The sequence below is a fragment of the Oryzias latipes genome, chromosome 14 (genome assembly GCF_053564925.1).
Source record: "Oryzias latipes strain Hd-rR chromosome 14, Olatipes_Hd-rR_3.1".
Taxonomy (NCBI): domain Eukaryota; kingdom Metazoa; phylum Chordata; class Actinopteri; order Beloniformes; family Adrianichthyidae; genus Oryzias; species Oryzias latipes.
In genome coordinates, this window is record NC_136250.1 from 14,535,676 (window position 1) to 14,557,703 (window position 22,028).

The following is a 22,028-nucleotide window of genomic DNA, read 5'->3' on the forward strand; positions in this document are numbered from 1 at the left end:
ATCCTGTTCAACAGTTTAGCAAACAGATAAGAGCCGAGGGCCTCTTGTGTTGGACATATTTTACAGTTACAATAGGGGGTTATGAATCTTCTGACACATGAGGAGTATATTTGTATAAACCCCTTTTGCTTCTTACTTGTTTTTTTATATATGTGATTTTAAACACATTTTTAAAAAAAGAATAAATTTGAAGTTTTTGGAAAACATTGGAAACCCGTTTGGGTTTCGAGACACGACATAACACATCTGACACATGTATCATTTGAAAATTGAAACACAGACGGGCAGATTTAGAGATTTTAACAGTTGTTGGTTTTGCTTATATTTTTTTTTCTTCTATCAGTTTTAGGGCAAATGGGAGAATAAACCTTTCTCTTCTCTGCCGGCGGCATCATAGAGTGGCGCGTTCTGAGCGTCACATGTGGGTTGCTGTGAGGCGTGTTGTGGAGTTAATGGAGGAAGTGTTTACAAAGGTCCTCTAATTTGATTCTTTTTTTATTTTTTTATTCTCTTGGTTACATAGAGACAGAAGTAGCACTTATAGCGGCTGTCATTCAGACACAGCTCCTGCAGTAGATGGCTTACCTCATCGTACTGGGAGAGTCCTGGAATGATCTCATGAACCCAAACAAGGCGACATAATTACCAACGTTTTTGTAGAGCTCTTGAAAAAAAATAAACCTGCTCTCTCAACATCTTCCGTGTCTATTGATTGTATACAAGATATGAAGATATACAGCCAATGCTTCCATGTAGCAATGAGGCTAAAAACATTAGCTAACATTAGCTAAACATAAAGACATTAGCTCCTCCCCCATGCAACAGGAGCGTCAAGTTTCTGAAAACCTTTTTGGACAAGAGTTTAGCGGTGAATTTGATATGCGGATCGGTGTGAACACCGAGTAAAAACATTGAACATGTGTCCTTTTAAACCTTTGAAATGTGCGGTGGGCAACTCCAGACCTCGAGGGCCGGTGTGTCATGATTTCCAGATATCCAAGCCCCACTCATGACTGATTACCTGGTTCCAGTGTGTCCAGCCAATCAGAACATGCCAGAGCAGGGTGTGTTGAAAAATGGCCCTCGAGGCCTGGAGTTGCCCATTTAAAGCATAAACATAAACAATTTTATGTTCATTTTATCTCTAAAACATGTTTAATTTCATGTTTTAATCTGTTCTGACTTGCTTGTGTAACCAGCTGCCACCTAGAGGTTTTCTGCTGAACTGAGCTGGCTCTAACTTTGTTTTCCAAGCGGCTTCTGACAGGAAGTCACAGAGGTGCCCTTTGGTCACACCACAGCAGAGCTGTTTCAAAGAGTTCCTTAAAACCCACGGCGCTCTGCAGTCGCTGGCTATATCTCCTCATTAGAGGCTGGGAGCTGCTGGAGTAAAGCAGCGTGCACGTGCAGCCGCTCCACATCAAGCTGGAGTGCAGAGATGCGCCGGCTCTGAGGCTGGTCGGCGGGCTCCACAAGGGTCTAAAAATCTCCCCATTTGCAGCCTCTATCTGGAGTGAAGCACGCGAGCAGCAGCCACTCCTTTGCCCCCCTGATGGCCGCCTCTATCTGTAAGATCATATCAAAGCCCTTTTCCCAAGTTCCCTCCCCGGCTAGCGCTTGAACATTGTTCATGACTAATGCTGGCTGGAACGTTCAATGTCTGAGTGAAACTTTCCTGTCTCGTGTTCGTGCCTTAACGCCGTGACATAGTTATCGCTCGGAGCGCTCCCTCCGTAAATCTTTCATCCGCAATCAATTACCAACTTCTTTTTTCATTTTAATGTGTGAAATCGAGTAATTACATTTAGGCCTCAATTCCTGACATATCACACTGTGGGTGGCTTTAGGACACACTTTCAGTTTGACGTGGTGAATATTTCATGTTGCTCTAATAACGGTTGAGGCGGCGCCAGCTCAAAGTATATCCATTGTTCCATCAGGATTCCCAGTGGCCAAGAAAGACTAATTACAACCTGAAAACATGCTAAGGTTTGTCTTACAAATGGGTAAACAGACAATCCAGACCTTAATCTGCATCCGTCGTGTACAGCCTGGAGCTGCAGCATTTGGAAGTGCTGATAAAACGGAGCAATAACTCACTGAAGTCGCCTCGTTATCTACTGTAAATGGAGTCCAAATCAGTGCTATCAGCTCAACACAACCAATGAGAACCTGTGATGATGCTCGCACGCTCGTTATTCAGATGAAGTGGGACTAACAAAAGAGAAGCCGTTTCAGTTTGTGAGAAAAAGACAAACACGGAATAATCTTGGAAAAATAACACCAACACGAGAGCTATAATTATAGCCCCACGTCAGTGCGTTCCTGTCAGATAAATGATTTTCCTCAAGCAGTCGGGTCAATGCATTATTGTGTCAAAATGTGCCGTCAGAGCCATGTCTCGACCAGGATCAGCCTCGGCGCTGATTGCCATGGAGACATGACAAAGACAATCATCTCAGCATCACAGCTCATTCAGGAAAGACGAACCAAACAGAACATGAATAGCAAACTTAGTCCTTTTTGGTCAACCACTGACATTGTCCCCCATACCCTTTAAACCCTGATGAGTCCTATTGAATGTCTTTTTTGCTAGAAGGTTTTAGACCACACAAAAAAAGATTTGATATATATGTATATATATATTTCTCATGCTGTGAAAAACAGCATGTTTCCCATATGTGCATTGTTCTTTTTTTTTTTTTTTCTCTGAGGATTATTTCCATCTAAAGAAAGCAAACTGCTTCCTCCAAAGACCAGATTCTAATTCCTGGGATGGGATCCCTTTCATGTTCATTACCTACACTTGCTTCCTCTGAAAACACCATGAAACCAAAGCGAAGTGATGCTATGAGCATAGATGCATTACCTTGGCGATAAACTGCAGAGGTCAAAGGTGAAGTTCCAGCTCAGTCAGTGGTCAGGACAAGGGTTTGACGGACAAAAATTGAGTGAATAGTGAGGCATAGCATGAAAGGAAGCAAAAAACGAATAGGCAAGTATATGGAAAAAAGAGGAGAGGAAATATTAGTGCAGCACAGTTAACTGGGGGGAGGGAAATGTGTTCAGGTGGCTGGGAGGGAAAAGCAAACCAATAAGACCCCATACCTTGGCGGTTTAACATCAGGTGCGCCAGACCTTGAGGGAAAGAACAGAAAAAAGGATACGAAAACAGGAAGTTCATAAAGAGGTTTGGGAGAACAAAAGCATTGTCACAATGTTGGACTGCAGTTTGTGACAGACATCCTGGGGTAGGTACGGATGTCAAAGTTCCAACTCAAATAGAAAGGGGAAATCAAACTTAAACAGACAAACATTTCAAGGGAGGAGGGGGGAGGAGGAGGCAAGGAGAGAAAAAAACATCTTGACCGGTGCAACTCGTACAGGAAGTTGCTCACACAGATGCTTTTTTCGAATGGAACACATATTGTATGTTTACTTGATGCAGACAGAGTTAGAGATGTGTCAGGTGCACACAGAACATCCTTTTACTTTAAAATTCCTCACGCTAACGCATTTTTATTAAAGCTATTCTGGCTTTTGTCTCCCTGTCTGTGTTTTGCAGCACTTTTAAAGAGTTTTCTTGAAAGGCTCCGCCATCCCAGCTGGGCCTACTCAGCTCTCAGTGTGGCTGCTTTGTGTAAACAGGCAGAAACGACACCACTCCTTTCAACCTTTATGGATCAGGGCTCACAATGTTTCCGTAGTTTGACTTTATTCTGCTGATGCTAGCATGAGTTAGTGTTTATTACTAGTCAGAAAATCTGGTAAGATGAAGTGCAAATGATTCATTTTAAAGACCCACTCTGATGAAAATGGCGTTTTTGGTGTATTTAACATGTTCTTGTAGCATGGCCATGTTGGCATGTTCAAAATTACACCCAACCAAACACTTTCCCGTGTACGTCTCAAAGTCGCTTCTTCAAAATTGCAACATCAGTAAACACGACCAGAAATTAATCCATATATAACGCGATCCGGATTATAGGACACACTGTCAATTTTTGTTTTTTAAAGTACGCTTTCAGGTCCGCCTCGTAGTGTGAAAAATACAGAACAATTCTGGTCTGAGCTGGCATCTGGCTTACAACGGTTTGGTTGGATAGCTCTGACACTGCTCACCATTTGTGGAGCACCGCTAATGTCAGGTTGGGGTTGTGAGGGGCTGGAAGCTAGCTGAGAGTACGTAAGCAGATGGCTCTCATTTTTTCGGTGACGGTAAGGGGGGCGGAGTTGCTACACGCCAACAGTCCCGCCCACAATTCAGATGTGAATTTCTAAAGATTTCCAGAAAACGACACCTGGCTAAAACTCTATAATCATAATTAAAAGACCACTGGGAAGGCCTTTACAGTGGATCAAAAGACGGTCGGAGTGGGTCTTTAATGTTGTTTTTCCTCTTTGCTCCACAGAACTGCAGAACAATTTTCAAATGGATGAAGCAGAGGTTGCACAGCAAACCTCATGCTGCTTTTCTGCTGGGCTGGTGCCATGCAACACTTCCCCACTGCAGCAGCAGCACAAACAGCCGTCTTCAGTGCATCAAGAGCCTTGCACTAAAAAAATAAAAAATAAATCATCACCTACATTTCTCACACTTCCAGAGCCGTTTGAGTCATCGTTCAAAATCTTACAACGGGCCGGGACTCTGCTTATGTGTGCCACCTCGCAGGACTGCGAGGAAATGCTGTAACTCGTAGTGTGGAATGGCCACGATTACCCTTGGGAGGGTCTTTGCCTGCCAACACGTCGGCTTTCACAGAGAGTGTTTTGCAAAGCCAGTGACTGCAGCTCTGCTCACACTCAGGATTCATCCGCAGCCCAGTCTGCACAGCAGACAAAGAGCTGTTATGTGCACCCAGAATGCAGTTTTCCCATCCGTGACACGCCAGTGTATCCATAAAGGAGTTCAAAGTTTGGCTTTTATGGTTCTACAGACACTGGGCACAAAAATGTCAGAATATATCAACAGTTTTTTTACACTTTAGTCCAGACTAAGATTTTTTTTTGTTTTCAGCTAAACTGTAAATAATCATTTATAAAATGTCCTTATAATAAAAATGTATATAAAGCATTGTTCCTCCTTCCAAAATGTACCATTTTTCTTGTGCTGTGACAGAACCAGCATTCTAAACCAATCTGCTGAGCTTTGCAGCTAACTAGTAAACAAAGTAAGCCTAAAAGAAAAGCATGTGTTCCCCAAGAATTGGCCAAAAGTGGATTAGGAGTGGTGTTGTTACTGCCCTGTTTTTATTTATTTATTTTTTTTACAGCAAGCCAGCCACTGAATATGTGCATCTTTCTCGGCCATCCAAATCTCAGGAAGTGGGAATTCAGAGATAACTGGCTAAGACGTGTGGAGAGCAGAGAACAGCAGCCCTGCCCACCACTTATCCAAGCCATTTCTATTTTAAAAACCAAACCTAAAATGCTGACAGAAACTAAATTACAATTCTCCCATTTCACTTAGATTCAGACTGAACTCTGCATCCTAAGAAATTGTATCGTTGACTGAGTAGCCTGGTAGGTGTTCCTGACCTTGCTCTTTACGCTCCATAAACAGAGCTTAACTGTATTTCCTTTTTTTAATAAAAATAATTAATTATTCCCTTTATAAAGTGCTTCAGAAATAAGATTCTTCCACTTGAAAATATTTTAATCCACAGAGAGAAGTTGAAGGCTGTGTCACACAGCCGGTGTGTCATTTTGCGCATATATCAGGGATAAAATTTGGTCGTACGAGAATATACGAGGGAAAAAGTGAGAAAAGCTGGGGTTAAATTATCCCAAAAGTATCACGAATGAACCACGTTAAAACCACAACAGACGTACTAATAAAGCACACAAAGAACATGTATATCAACATAAAACATGAGTCGTGTTATTTTTTGCTACGTCTATATGCAAATCATTAGTCCTTCAGTTATGTAGTTTTATGTAGTTAAAAACGTGATTTTTACGCGATTTAAAAGTTATACATCCGAAGTACATGCGTGAAAATCGCTTTGGACATACATGGAACGGTGTATTTACGTATACATCATGGTACGCGCACGATTGCGTAAGATTTATGTAATATTTGCAAATGAAGTACAACACGCAAAAACGGCGTAACTCTCAACCGACCAAAAATATTGAACAGCTCAAAACCGAATTCCCGTAAAGATTTGTCGTCCGAAACCCCACATCTGCGCACGTCGAATGCAAGAAACACATGAATGACGTGTTTTAGGCATGTATCACCAAATTCCCTACATAGAAAATGCACCAAATGTAGGTAGTGGCTGTGCGACACGGCCTTGAGGCTCTTTGACCTGCCTGATTTGACTTTGGAAAAAATTTAGCAGCAGTTTGAATTTGGATTGGAATAAAAGGAAAGTAAAAATGTCCCTTCACTGGATCCTTTTGTTCATCTTTAAGACTTTCTTTGCCAGGTGATTGGCACAGATTGAGATACAAGTCAAAGCACATACAGGAAAAAAGCTTTGGAAAGCTTTTGAAACATGATTGGAGCCTAGATATATTTGTATTTTCTTAGTTTCATGATTTTAAAAAAGATTTAGTATTGCTGTGGTTAGTTTGTGGAAACAGGAGCCGCACAAACTCCCCCCCCCCCCCCTTACAAAAATTCCAGCAATCAGCAGCCTGTAGAGCTCAGATTATGCCAAGGTCACTGCTGCTGGAACATGGACGCCCATCAGGACCAGCTGTGTCCTGTCTGTCAAACAGGCCTCCTTTGTTAGCCTTTTAGCTCACCACAACCCTGTTCTTCCACATTAAAAAAAAACCCAAAAACAATAGCAACTTGTGCGATGTGTGAGGTTGGTCATATGTCCCAGTGACTCCCCTCGCTCGCCCTATATCTGCTGTGTGACGAGGCCGTCCTTATCTCCCGGGCACAGACCTCAGAAAGCGACAGGGGAAGCTGCACCGTTTTGGCATCTGAGCGTGCCCCGCTGTGGCCTTTGTCCGCACAGATCGATGCAGCCCCATGAGCTGAATACTGTAGATGAACAAAGAAACTCACCTGCCTTTTTTTTTTTTTCAGCCACCTTTAAGCAGTCCCTCGCAAAAAAAAGTTAAAAGATTATTCCTGCACCACTTGAAACACACAACCATGACCAAATATAGCATTGGGGTTACCGTCTTTGTCATGTCTGAGGGGAGTAGGCGATGCAGGTAATGCACGGATGCTAGGGCACCACTGAAGAGGCTTGGGGGGCGGCACAGCGAGGAGGACATGGAAAGCGGCTTCCTGGTACTGGGAATTTTTCCTGTTATTTTCATGCATTCTGAACCAGGGATTGTCTTCACGTCTCCCTATAATCCAGTCAACATTCTGTTGAGCTCTCTTTGCACGATGTCACTTATTAATACGTGTTTTTTTGCTGTCATCTTTGCTTACATTCAGAATGATTAGTGCTTTCCTTTTTTTTTGTGGAAATCGTGCAGCAATGAAACCTCTTAAAACCCGTCCGCTGTGACTAAAGCTGTCTCATGTTTCTGGACTTTTGGTGTCGAGGAACTCGAGGGGAAGAATATGATTGGCGATTTCCAGTCTATTTTTCCGTCATATGCAGAGTCGGTACGCGTGTCAGTGATTTATAACGTGTAGCGGTGCAGAGCACCTTGTGCTGGTCTCCTGAGCCTGCCGGATGCACTTTCACCAGAACCAGCGGTCCGTTCTGGAGAGATGGATGTGTGGCCGTGCTGCCGACTAAACAAATATCCCTCCTCATATTCAATCTTCATTTCAGCTCAGTGTGTGCACCTCATTACTGTGGAAACCAAGCCTGTTTAGCTGTGGTCAGTTGAAATAATGAGAGACGCGTCTCCCGTGATGTCAAAGGACATTTTTCTCTCCTCCAGGATAAAAAAAGAAAAGAAAAAAAGATTCACATCACTTGGGCATCAGCGATTGGTCACGTTTGGCCAAAGGAGCCATTACACATATTGACTCTAGTGCGTGATGACATTCAAAACTAAACAAACCCTGTAACAGTCATTTAAACGAAGCAGAAAAAAAAAGAGGGGGGAAAAAAGTGTAAATGCTGCAAAAGCCTCTTTGTGCTGCCATTTGTTGTTTGAATGCCGCGCACACTGTTTGACACCCACGCACTCTGCAGACCTTCAGCCACCTTCAGCGCTCGCATTATTTATACAGTGAGCGTGCGCCGCATTAGCCGCTTTTTCCTCCAGTGACCCGGTGACCGGAGGTAGAACCTCTCCCTTCTGCTTAATTTGTTGGATGTCGGAACTGCAGTCCAAACTGACAATAGCAGCCTGATAACAACCAGACACACTCACACAGCTAATATCCTTTGTCAAAACAAAAAAAAATTGAGCATCACCAAAAAACAAACCTACTTTTACCTCCATTAAATCTTTGACTTACCTTCTACTTCTTTCTGGACAACTGCAGGAAACAGAAAAACAGACATTTTTGTTAGTGTTGACAGCAGAATAAAACATATTCCAGTTTTATTGTCTACATATCATTGGCAGAAACATCTTTCTTTTATTTTTTTGCATAATTCTACCATAGAAATGACTGATCTAAAGGTGGCAATGAAGACAGGCAGTAAAGGCAGTAAAGACCCCCCACTTTGGTCTAAGAGTTTCAAGGCAATTAAAACTCTGTGACTGGCATTTAAAAGAGAGACACCTGAAGTGTTTTTCAAAGAGGAAAAGGGGAAAGAAAAAAGAAAAAACTCTAAAGCATTTACGCTTTCTCTTCCGTACAGTTAAGAGTTTCAAAGCCGGCTTTATGATGCTAAATTCTTTGCCAGCTGTTCTGCACATTTTTTTTTTCATGGGGAGGGAAATGACATCCTCTTGGTGGCCTGTTTGATGTCTCGGTGTTGAAAACATGCAAACACCTTTCACATTAGAAAGCTGGTATCCTCTGTGAGGCGAAGATAACAGCCTGAAAGTGCAGCCGCACGGCAGCACACTTCAAGTGGGCTTTATTGATTATCCTTTGCGGCTCATTGAGGGGTATGGACTGTATGTTCGGAACAGGATATTAATGACGTGTTTCATTTCAAATATGTGCAGCGACAATCGCAGCACAATGAAGGTAAGGGGAGAAGGCTCTGATGAACAGCTCCTGAGACTTTAAAGGGACATCTAAAAGCCTGTATCGTCTTCGCCTCAATAAAAATCGCAGATTTTTGTGGCAAAATAGTTCTTTTTTTGAACCGAGGCAGGGATTCTCTTAATTAAAACACTTAAAACCGTGAAGCTATGTTCACACCGGGCTTGTAAACGTGCGTTGACGTGACCACTTCCACAGAAAATGCTATGTTTCATCTTCCAAATTCACACGTTTATGCACCGCTAGACAGGTTTGTAAGTCTGTTTTTAGTAGAAAGCGAGCTCATGGAACGCACGCTGAAAGTTAAACCATTTCAACTTTGACCAATCAGGGACTCTGATTGGGTAGTGAAGTACAGATGGCGTACCCTTCAATTCACGAAGGTGCCAACCAACCACTTGCAGTTTGCTGCAACTCTATCACACCAAGTCTTTCATACATCGCAATAGAGCTGTGAAAGAAAAAGCATGGGGCAAGATTTTCCAAACATTTATCAGCAAGACTCTTCCAACTGAGGACATGCGCTAGTATGGGATAGCAAAAGTTCAGTCTGACGTATACTACAAAGGCGTTCAAGAACCTGCATTCAACACGTCCTTAAACGTGCGCTACATGCGTTCAAGGACGTGTTGAAACCGGATTTACACTGGTCCATCTGTGGTGGGTCTCTGTTGCGTTGCAGTGATACAAAAAAACACAACCTTCACGGATCAATCGGAATGTTTACATCGCCTCAATCATGACTGCGTCTGACCTCCAACACTTTTCAAGATAAGCTTTCCGCAGGAGCTTTATTTCTAGTCTGCCGACGCATCAATTTTGTGGCAAAAAGCCAGAGAAACAGGAAATAGGTCTGGGTTTCAAAATAAAAACTTGCGTTACTTTTAAAATCAAACTTTATAAAATGTTATTTATTCTCAAGGTGAGGTGCCCACGCAATGACGTAAATTAACTTTGCTGAGAACCCCATCGTTCGTTTTCGCCATGGACGGTGAAAGTACAGGGACTCAGAAAAAGTATAAGGACTCAGAAAAAGTATAAGGACTCTGCCACCCTAGACCTGCGGGTAACAGAACAAACCACTTTTACAGAAGCCAAGGGGGAGGCAGGATGGACCGGAGATGCAATGGAGACTATGTAAACTAACCCACGGCTGTGAGATGGACTTCCCACACAACACTAGAGACGCACTGCCAGTGTAAATCAGGCATAAGAGCATACAATACATTATTTAGCTGTTACCCTTTCTTTTATCATTTGGCTCCCTTAGTTTAAGAAATTCAGCAGATACTGTCACTATTTGAGTCTGCAGAAAAGAAAGCGAGCCGTGTTTGACTCTGCTAAAAATACACCCTTCTGCAAACAGAGGGATGATCTCCTCCTCACCTTCGTTGCAGTACCTTCCCCGGTAGCTGGTACTGATACAGTTGCACAGGACCTCTCCTTGATTGATGGAGCAGATCCCTTTGTTGCTGCAGGGAGAGTCTGTGGCACATATGTACTCCAAGTCATTGTGGACCGCCTGACCATCCAGCAAGATAGGAAGCGCCTCCCCCACCTTCAAATTGCTGATGAAGCCCTGAAACGGCGGCTCGTATTTGACGGTGCTCGAGGTCAGAGCGGAGAGACGTACGTCTGGCGAGATGCCTCCAACGTACAGGTCACTAGCCACCACCATCTCCTTTCTCTTGGACTTTACTTCAGCCGTTTTCTCCTCGTTGTCCACGACCAGCCTGGTCTCTCTGTAATTGCGGGTGAGCATGACTCTGTGCCAGCGCTGGTCGTTGACGTACGTCTCTGTGTGCAGGAAGGCTGGCTCGGCACAGTGGATGGTGAAGCGCAGCTGGAGCCTGCCGTCCACGAGCAGAAGCTCCAGGAAGTCGCAGTTCCCCCCATCGTCTAGGTAGAGCACCAGGGCTTTGGTGATGTTGGTCTTCAAAATAAAGCTGAGCTCACCTGTCACCTTTGCGTCCCATTGGCCGTAGCGCGTCCACTGGCCAGGAACCCCTTCATATTCCAAAGCTAACCCACCTAGTATCGATCCTGCTAGAAGCAAGAACCAGGAGACCTTGCCTTTATAGCTTCCCATGCTGGTCACTGCCTGATATCTTCTTCTGGCTCTCGTGTGGCGTCCAATTTAATCAGGAAGTCTTTAAGTATTCTCTACAGTTGCTTTGTTATCAGGCAAAATTCACAGAAATAAGGCTGCTTGTCCAGTGGAGAAGTTCATCTAGCCCTGACTGTCTATCTTGACTCTTTTGGTCATCTCCTAGCACCAGCGGGACATCGCAGACCACTATGCATCTACTTAGGCTCAGCTGACATAGAAAACAAACAACACGGCTGATCCAAAAGACTGTGAGCTTCTTCTTCTTCGCCATCCAGTGTCCTGGGCTCCATCCAGCACTGTTTCCGTCAGTTCTCCATGGGTCGTCTAGGCATGTCGCCTGGGTGCGGCCGTCGCTCCCGTCAGCAGCCCATCATCCTAACAAATGACAAAGGATGCATAGTGAACAGCTAAAAGTGTTGCATTGCATACAAACATGACATTTTTGCATTAATTGTGAGGAAATGAGTAAATAAGATGGATGCCACAATTCTAAAACTGAGCCATCTGTTAAACCATTGAACCGAATCGTGGGGAAAGTCAATCGTTGCATCACTGCAGCATAAGTTTGCATTTGTTTATGTTGAATGTGTTAAACCCATGTGTTGTGCTATATTAAGGAAGGATTAATTATTTACAGTTTATTTACATTACAGCAGGCTTAGTATGAGCCAACTGAAAGATTTTTCTTTATTGTTACTCACCTGTTTTATGACACTCAAATCATATACCAAACTGAAACAAAACCACAGCCCGAAAATTAAGGTTTGAACCAAATTGTGGGGAATAGGAATTGAAGCAAGAATCAGACGTCTGTTCTGGTCTCAGTTTTGGGGGTCCATGTCCTCCTTCAGTATCCAGGCAGACACAAGTTTCTCTTTAAAGACCCACTCTAATGAAAATGGTGTTTTTGACACGTTCTTGTTGCATTATTCTCATGATGGAGGACACATATCTATCTTTTTGTTGCACCGATGATGTTAGGTTTGGGATTTGAGGGGCTGTAGGCTAGCAGGAGAGCCTGTAAACAGACGGATGATGGGATAAATGTGTTTATTATCAAATGATTCTGTAGAAAATAACTCTTTTAGATTATTATTGAAATACAATGCATCTCCATTCGAAGACATTCTCATAAGCGCGTCTGCAAAAGGAAGCTTCCACCATGACTGAGACAGCTCCTGGCCATGCCTTGATGATCTACAGTTGGTTTGAAAGCAGATTTTTTTTTTAGGAAAACTAGTGTTTTCATACCAGGAATAAGGTCTTTTCCAAAGATAATGTGTGTCAAACCAGGCACCAATGTGAATCTTAGTGTATTATAGTCCAAATATGGCCAATTTAGAAAAATCCCTCTGTCAGACACATCAGTTATATCTGAATACACTAAAAATGTAACAGGAATTTTGCTTTTAATGGCCTTTTAAAGTATTTTACAATATGGCCACAATCACTTCAAGTGCAAATGATGGCTATTAGAAAAGATTGGTTGTCACAGGGTCACTTGCAGGTCTAAAAGAAACACCTTCTTAAACAGAAGGCTTGCTCCTGTTGTGCGTTATTAGAAACAATTCTAAAATGTGTGGTTACACATTATTAATAACAATAAAATGTTTCAAACTTTAAACAAAAAAAAAAAAGAGATGGATGACGGGAGATGGAGGTGGGATTACTCCAGGCCAACAGTCCGGTCCACACCTCAGAGGTGAATTTCTAATGAGCGGCTGCCGCTCTGCACAAACTAAGTCCTAGAAAAGGAAGCAGGTTTCTTGATTTGGGGTAAAAACTACAAAATAATCACTAACAGACCACCGAGAACGCTTTTAAAATGACTCAAAAGATAAAGAGAGAGGGTCTTTGAGACCTGCTTGATTCTAAAAGCTGTTTGTAAAGGTCTCCTTCATTGGATTGGATCAGTGCAATCTATTGGCTCTCTTTTCTCTGAGATGCTAAGTCCCTGGAGCCCGCCGTGCTCCCTGGACTCAAACGAAGACGTTAACTGAGCGGCACATGCCAGTAGGAGAGCAGGGGGTGATGAAGAGGAAGCGGTTCATGTTCGAGGCAAACAAACGCGCAATAAACTCCAATGTTATTTGACAACAAAGAAGGGCGTGCCTCTTAGACGCCTCAGGGCGAGCGGAGGCATGGCGTGACTCATGATTGGCATTCAGGCTGCAAACCTGGTGTCAAGCAGAAATGACACTGCAGGAAATTACACAAACTCGGAGCGAAAAGAGAAAAAAAAACGTGTTTAAACAATGAGCTTTTATTTACTTGTCAATAATCTCCGGAGACCAAGGCTGGGATGGATGGAATTCAGCAGGCAACTGCAATCTGCAGGTGCAGCTTGACACAGGCTCGCGTCTTTGTGCCAAAGACCTCTTGGCGCCCAAAACCAATTAAAAACCTATAAAAAGGCAATAGAATCCCAATTAAGTGATCAACACCGAGATCAGCTGCTATAATTAAACAGAGTAGAACAACTATAGATGTTCAGGAAGCTTTTACAGCCCTCCATTTATCACCGCTGAATTGAGAAACATTTAACAAGCCATTCCGAATACAGGCTACCCTGCGAAGGCTGGGAACTACACATTCAGTCAGCCGCCTTTCTCCAAATTTAATGCAGCACTTCCTTTGAAACTTACCGATCTACTGCTGTCCAATAAGTCAGGGTCCAATAATTCCAAGCTGCTCTAAATAATTGGCGATTCAACAAATAGACGGTTTACAATTAAATGGCAACAGAAAAACAAATCTCCAGAAAATCCTGGTGAAAACAAACTGAGCTCTTTATTTTTTTTTGTGTGTGTTTCTATCAATTTGACTTTTACAACATTTGAACTTTTTCTGATTCGGGGTCGAAGATGTCACGAGGGTTCACCCCAGCAAATAAATCAAAGATTCCCTCTGAGGTGTCGTGTGGCTGCAGGCTTGAAGAAAAGCCCTCTGATAGATGGGTTTATCATGGGAATAGCTGCATCCCGGAAGGTCATAAAAACTGACACCTTCCCCACAGGATGAATTGCTGTTTGCCAGGGTCAGGTATGGCGTGTGAAATGTTTTTCAGATCCATGCCCAGGCTGGATGGTCAGCTGCAGCCTGAGCTGACTCCGAAAAAACCCACACTATGGCAGTGTTGTGAGGCACACAATGATCAGATCTTTAATCAGATCTGATTAAACATCTAATGCAAAATCTGTATTTTGAAACAGACTCTAGGAAGAATAAGAATTAAAGCTGCAAGCAGCATTGAATGCCCTTCACTGCTCCTTTTTGACCCGTCCTCTTTGGTCAGAGCTGTACAAATTACACTGATTTCAAAGTGGCAGATTTTCTCTTGGTTCTATCTCCATAGCAACCATTTTATTATTTGGTCATCTGGGAGTGATGAACAGGTGTATGTAATTTTTAGAAGAATTGTCAAAAGTACATTTTTGGATTTCCTTGGCAACGGAGGTTTTTGTAAACCATACCTCCTGATATATTCATATCATATGTCAAATATTTTGGTTCATCTTGATCCAAGAACATTATCACAATGTTCCAGTACAAATTGTGCAAGCAACAGGGAAACACTTTTGCGAGCTCGCCATGCTATCACCATTCAGAATCTACAAACATGAAAAGCAACATTTTTTCCCTATTTGCTTCCCAGTGATGCTCAAGGAGTAAGGAGGCAATAGACTGAAATTCTTGGTAAAAATTTAAATTTGTAGAAGGTGCTAAAGGTGATTTTTTTGTTTGATAGGAGCCTTTTTCCAAGGTCAAAGGTCAACAAAACTTTATTTATGTTTGTAGAGTTCAGCTGGCGGCTTGATTCGAAATTCATTTGGTTTTTTCCCCCCTGAGGAAATATATGAAAATTGCCATAATGATTTTAAAACTGCCTTTGGATGTCCACGATTTTGGTCCCAATCGTTTTTTTGTTGGAGGTCGTTCACTGTTCCCAAATCTTTACACTAGCTGCGTTTACATGGTAAAAGTAATCGGAAAGAATGCCTGATTGGAAGGAAAACGCGTCATGTAAACACGCCATTCGGAATAGTCTGCCCCAGTCAGACTCGTTCGGATCAAAATTTCCCTCCGATCGAGATAGGTGGGTTATACCGATTGTTGATCCGATTGTTGTTCATGTAAACGGTTCATTCCGATCGTGTGTTACTTCTGCTCTGGTTTTACGTCATGCATAGACGATGTTTCGCTCCAGAGAAAGTTTTGGAGCTTAAACCGACCGGGATGCTCTGGATCGGCGTATACGACAGCGTGTTCCAGTTCCTGCCAATATCCAGCAACTTCGCACAGCCATTGAAGAAGAGTGGACCAACATTCCACAGGCCACAATAGACAACTTGATCAACTCTATGCGATGGAGATGTGTCGCACTTCATGAGGCAAATGGTGGTCACACCAGATCCTGACTGGTTGTCTGAGTCCCCTGACCCCCTCAATAAAACTAAACCGAAGATTTCAGAGTGGCCTTTTCTTGGGGCCAGTCTAAGGCACACCTGTGCAATAATCATGCTGTCTAATCAGCATCTTGATATGGCACACCTGCGAGGTGGGATGGATTGTCTTGGCAAAGGAGAAGTGCTCACTATCACAGATTTAGACAGATTTGTGAACAATATTTCAGAGAACTGGGTATTTTGTGTATGTGGAAAATGTTTCACATCTTTAAGTTCATACCATAAAAAAAGGGAGCAATAACAAAAGTGTTGCGTTTATGTTTTTGGTCAGTGTATATATATATATATATATATATATATATATATATATATATAGGTATATCTTTCATATTGTCGTCTCAAAAGTAGCTCACATGCCAAAAAAGTGTGGGCACCCCTGGTCTAGAAATTCCTGGGAAAATATAATAACAGGAAGGTTTCATGTATGTTTTTGTATTTCTGATTTATTTTTTTAAATCCTGTCATTTAAAATCTGTCTTAATAAAGAAATTGGATCTTTTTTTGTGTGTTTACAACAGTTTGTTAATCAGACAAACAGCTGGAAAAAGGGTAATCTTCCACCTGGAATTTAGCAGATTTTTGTCAGAGCCTTGTTCAGAGCTTTTTCTGAAATTCTAAATGTTAAAAAGATATTTCCCAGAGGCCATCTAAAAGATTTTCCTAGTTCAAATGAATAACCTGGAATTATACGATTTGAAAAACAAAGCTGTTTATTCTAAGGGTTTGACACCGTTTGGAAAAACAGGTGTAAGGGCGAGCGTTTCAGACAGCTTCTGCAGGAACTCACAATCTTCACTTGATTTTTAATATGAAACGACAGAAATAGTTGAGCAAAGAATGTAAAATAATAAAAGGCACCAAGACAGAGAATTTCAACCCTCAGCTGCTTTGTCTGCTCAGCAGCTCACAGCTGGATGGTCACAGCATGAAGACTGCAGATGAGTCACACTTCACACAAAGACATCTCCCTCTCAGCCTATGTTCTGCAGACATGTGTGTCTTTTCATATATTCATTACTTTCTATGTGGCTTATCTATAAGAGACACTGATGACAGATTGGAAGGTTGGGACCCCACAGAGCCTGTTTTCCTACAGGACTAACAAAATTGGTTGGAACGTTCCTCCAGTTTGGTATGGTCACCCCATCAACAGAATCTCATGAAAGACTTCAAAAGCCGGGTGGGATCTCCCGAATCGACCATGGTCAAACTCCCGCTGCTACTACTCAGAGAAAGGACAAAAGGATGGGCGTAGGGGCTGAAGGTTCAGCAGGTACTCATTACACATGTGTGGGTATCACACAGAGTTAACATTGAAGGGAATGAGACTCAACCCTTTTTTTCTGTTGCTGTTACTGAACCCACCACCTGCTGGAGCAGAACAGCAGGGAGGATGGTGAGATGCTCAGGAACTTGTCTGTAAACACAGCTGTGATCCTAAAGACTCACTCTCCACCATTAAACAGGTTAGTGGTGAGAAGAAAGCTAGAGGTGGCTGGAGGCTGTCTGTTAGCAAAAAATGGGCAAACTTGCGAGGTGGCCCGTGCAAATTAGAAGGGTGGTAGACCGCTCAGTCAGCCTATAGAGACAAGACTTTCGAGTGCAATATGAAGTAGGTGAGACAGGTGAGTCGTACAAATGTTTCATTTTGTCCATTTCATCAACTTCCCCAACTCCTGCAGAAGGCACAAGGAGCTGGTTAGAGCTTTTCGCGTGACAAGTGCCCACCCCTTGCTTGCAGCCTATTAGAATTTAGAAAATCAACCAATCAAGAGTATAGTGTTTATCTGCATCCTACAAGTGTTCGACAAGCATTTACATATTACATGCACATACTGTGCATGTAGCATTGTCACAGGGTCAATGAGGGGCCAGTCCTTGCACCTAACTAACGACTGGAGTGTGGCATAAGGTAGTTTGCACCCGCCATCAGTGCGTGCAAACTATATTAGCCAGACACGTTGAATATATACATAGCCTATTAAATTATAAAAAAGCCCTGCGTAGAGCTAGAAGCCAGTACTATTCAACCTTAATATCAGAGAATGGGAATAATCCAAGATTTCTTTTTAGCACTATTGCTAGATTAACTCGCAGTCAGAGCTCAGTAGAACCACATGTTCCTGTTTCTCTTAGCTCTGATGATTTTCTTACAATTTTCTATAGTAAAATCTCAAATATTAGACACAAGTTGAATCAAGTTATTCCTACTATCAGCCCAGAGCAGGCTGAAGCGGTAGAACTCGAGGCATCCATAGAAACCTTTGTAACATTAGACTGCGTCACTGCTGTGGATCAAGCGGAAAAAGCAACAATTATTATGTCCTGTAAATCCTCAACTTGTTTGTTAGATGCAATTCCTACTAGGCTTTTTAAAGAAACCTTTCCTCTAATTACTGATTCCATATTAACAATAATAAATACCTCTCTGGAAATGGTTACGTGCCACAGTCTTTTAAAAATGCAGTTGTTTAACCTCTTCTGAAAAAGCTCAGTTTGGATCCTAGCAACTATAGACCAATATCAAACCTCTCCTTTATTTCTAAAATCCTCGAAAGAGTTGTAGTTAAGCAGCTTTACCGCCACCTACAGGACAACAGCCACTTTGAAGAGTTTCAGTCGGGGTTTAGACCTCAAAATAGCACGGAAACTGCACTAGTTAGAGTCTCTAATGACTTGTTATTGGCCTCAGAAAAGGGACTACTTTCTACTCTGGTCCTGTTAGACCTCAGTGCAGCCTTTGACACCATTGACCACAGCATTTTACTCCAAAGATTAGAGCATGACATAGGGATCAGAGGATCTGCCCTCTAGTGGTTTAAATCCTATTTATCCGACAGGTATCAGTTCGTTAATGTAAATGGACATTCCTCTCAGTGCACTCGAGTTAACTACGGAGTCCCACAGGGCTAAGTTTTAGGACCCATCCTGTTTATGCTTTATATGCTACCCCTAGGAAACATAATCAGGAAACATAGCATTAATTTTCATTGTTATGCCGACGATACGCAGTTGTATTTATCCATGAAACCTGACCAGAATGACAATATAGAGAAATTGAATGCCTGCATCAGAGACATCAAGACCTGGATGACAATTAATTACCTCCTCTTGAACCCAGAAAAAACAGAGGTCATTATACTAGGTCCTAAAAACCTCAGAGATGCTCTGTCTCCTCAGATAGTCTTTTTTCACCTGCGGAATATTGCTAAGATCAAATTCAAATTCAAATTAATTTTATTTATATAGCACCTTTCATGACAGCAAAGACAGCTCAAGGTGCTGTACATAAAAACAAAATCAAATGCAATATGAGATCAGAAATATACTTTCTAAGAGTGATGCTGAAAAACTCATCCATGCATTTGTTACATCTAGACTGGATTACTGTTATTCTTTGTTGGCAGCGTGTCCTAAGAGTTCCCTAAGAAGTCTCCAGCTTGTTCAGAACGCAGCAGCTAGATTGTTAGCAGGAAGTAGCAGAAGAGATCACATCACTCCTGTGTTAGTTTCGCTCTATTGGCTCCCAGTTGATTCTAGAATCAAGTTCAAGATCCTCCTGTTAACCTACAAGGCCTTACATGGAATGGCCCCATCCTATATTAAGGACCTCATAGTCCCTTACCACCCAAACAGAACACTTCACTCGCAAAATGCAGGACTGCTTTTGGTTCCTAGAATTAGTAAAAGTACAGTTAGAGGTAGAGCGTTTAGCCACCAAGCCCCTGTTTTAATGGAATAAGCTCCCAGCTCATGTAAGAGAGGCCGACTCAGTTTCTACATTCAAAGTTAGACTGAGAACATTCCTCTTTGGACAGGCTTATTATCAGACTAGTTAGTATTCAGAGATTATTTCACTTAATGTTAATATGTTTACATTAAACTTAATAACAATAACTATTTGTTTTAAAAGGCTGCTAGAAGTTGAAGCTGGGGTAACTATGGTGCACTGGGGTTCTGTCCTATTTTCTCATCTACTTCTACCCTCCTTCTCTCCTCTATTCTTGATCATTTTTCATCATTTAGTTCCCTCTGTTTGGTGCAGTGCGATTCATGTAATGTGGGAGTGCTTCCAGATTCCAGTTGGCTTATCCGTGCTCCTGTACCTGACCGTGTACCTCGTCTCTGGCTCGCCTCTACTACTGCTCCTACAACTGGCTGTGGATCCTGGCTCTGGCTCGTCTCTGCTCTGTACCTGGCCGTGTACCTCGTCTCTGCTCCTGCTCCTACAACTGGCTGTGGATACTGGCTCGACTCGCGCCCCCGACTGTCCCCCCAACTCCGGCTGGATGAAGCTCGTCTGCTGGACTTTAAATATGTAGTTGTAGGGTTAGATAAGTTAATTATTCTCTATGAGTTCTGGTAAATCGCCTGTCCGTCCTGGGGGAGGATCCCTCCTTTATTTGGGCACCCCTGAGGTTTCTTCGTTTTTTCCGGAATTCATTTTTTGAAGGAGTTTTTCCTTACCGCGAAGGGGGGTCTAAGGGCAGGGATGCCCAGTTTAGCTTAGTCAGTTTGTTAGTTCAATTTAGTATTTTCCTATTGAATTCTACTCATTCATGATCCTTTTGATTTTATGTTTAACTTTTTCAATTACCGATTCGTAGCCCATCGAGATGACTGTTGTTGTGAATTTGGGCTATACAAATAAAATTGAATTGAATTGAATTGAATAAAAGTCTATGTAAATGAACGTAAACCTGCATTTTGGGCCTCTGTCAAAGTTTTTATGTCTCTTCTTGGGCTCTATGTAAAAAATTGGGCGTACGTTGATCGCGCTCAGAAAGTTCAACCAGATGAACAGCTGAATGCTGACCAATCAGGGACTCTGCTTTTGTAGTGACGTGTAGTGACGTGTGGATTGCATCCTTTTCTAAAAACAGAAACCTTTCTTTGTTTTCCCAGAAAGACGTGCACTTGAACGAGCACAACCCAACAGACTTTATTTTTTAGGCTACGTGCATGTTTTACAGCGGCCTCTCTCCTGGAGAGCAGACATGCTCTTATGTCATGTTTCAAACAGAGAGAGCAGCTTGAAATCACAACGTTAGTTTATAAGTTTCTTTATAACGTTTGATCAGTTTAAATATTTATATATTATTCATCCATTATTTTAAAAAAATGTCAATTAACGTGCAGGGTTTAATAAAAAGCTTGGTGACCGATCATGCCGGCATCATTGATCAAAGGTTGTAAAAACAGTAAACATATTAAGGTAAAGGACGCAAGTCACTCACTGTGCGTGTGTAGTTTTGACAAACTTCTTTGAAAACATTATAGATATATCCAGGTCTCTATATTTAAAACACTGGCTAACCTGCCAAATAAAGAGAAATTCAAATTGTTGCGCGGCTCGAGGCACTCCGGATTAATGCACTTGTTCACCTTGGGAGTAGTAATGCTGCATTCAAGTGTGCTGGGAGTTTGCAGATTTCCTTTGCCCCGACCTACTCTACAAAAACACACACTCAGGGTGTATTCAGTATTAAAGTAAATATCAAGACTTGTTGTTTTACATCTTTTCCTGACATTATATTAAAACAAGTTCATGTTTGGAACAATACTTAAAAAAAAGTGAAGTTGTGAATAATCTATCATGTTTATAAATGAGGATAATTGATTGATTTTAAGCATTGCAGACAAAGCAATAAATAATTCACAGAGATTTATCAAACTCCTTACAGAAATGATTAAATGACTAAAATATACTTTGTACTTCATCAAAGTCGTTATGCTTTTTATGTTCATTTGGGCTTGTATTGTGATTTTTTTTTGCAGTTACTAACCCTGAAGAAGTCCCACACCCTTACCTAACTCTGCTGAAGGAATTTCGACATACTAAAAGCACAACCCTCACATGTCGCCAGTGTAATATAGACAAAAATACAATAGATTTGACAGCAACTATTGCAGAAATGACTTTGGCTGGAAAAGGTGAGGATCTGGGGCCATTTCCTGTTTTCACGGTGGGTGACAAACTCATGAGCTATGCAAAGGAATGCGAATCATTCCTGGAACAACATAAAACTCTGGAAGAAAAGATAAATAATATGAAAAAAAATCTGTTCTTTGGAATGCTCCTTTTTACTGTTTTGTTGAGAACTTAACACAAATGTTATTGTGATGACACTTTGTATGCTGCAGAAGTGTATCATATTAAAGATTGTTGTTTTCACTGCTGTCACGTTTCTCTTTAAATTTGCCACATTTTACAAGAAGTAATCAGGCCACAATATGTTTTAACAATGCAGTTACTTGACCTTTACCAACAAGTTAGCATTGTCTCATTTGGTAAGGTCAGATGACCAAGTGTGTATGTCCACTGTACGGTAAGGTAATATGTGAACATACCCAG

General features: G+C 42.0%; 1 protein-coding gene across 9 annotated transcripts in view; it reads right to left on the bottom strand.

Annotated features, from left to right (window-relative positions):
• Positions 1-22,028, bottom strand: part of nrxn2a (neurexin 2a) — a 170,629-nt gene that overhangs the window by 118,667 nt on the left and 29,934 nt on the right. For 7 of the 9 annotated variants that reach the window (XM_020708864.3, XM_020708861.3, XM_020708859.3 and 4 more), the window contains exons 2-5: positions 10,484-11,582; positions 8,396-8,416; positions 3,109-3,138; positions 2,870-2,881 (exon numbers count right to left, since the gene is read on the bottom strand). In XM_020708864.3, coding sequence (XP_020564523.1) covers positions 2,870-2,881; positions 3,109-3,138; positions 8,396-8,416; positions 10,484-11,186 — 766 coding nt within the window. In that variant the 5' untranslated portion in view covers positions 11,187-11,582. The remainder of the gene's footprint in view (positions 1-2,869; positions 2,882-3,108; positions 3,139-8,395; positions 8,417-10,483; positions 11,583-22,028) is intronic. The other 2 variants (XM_078930476.1, XM_011483510.4) reach the window with 1 other exon arrangement.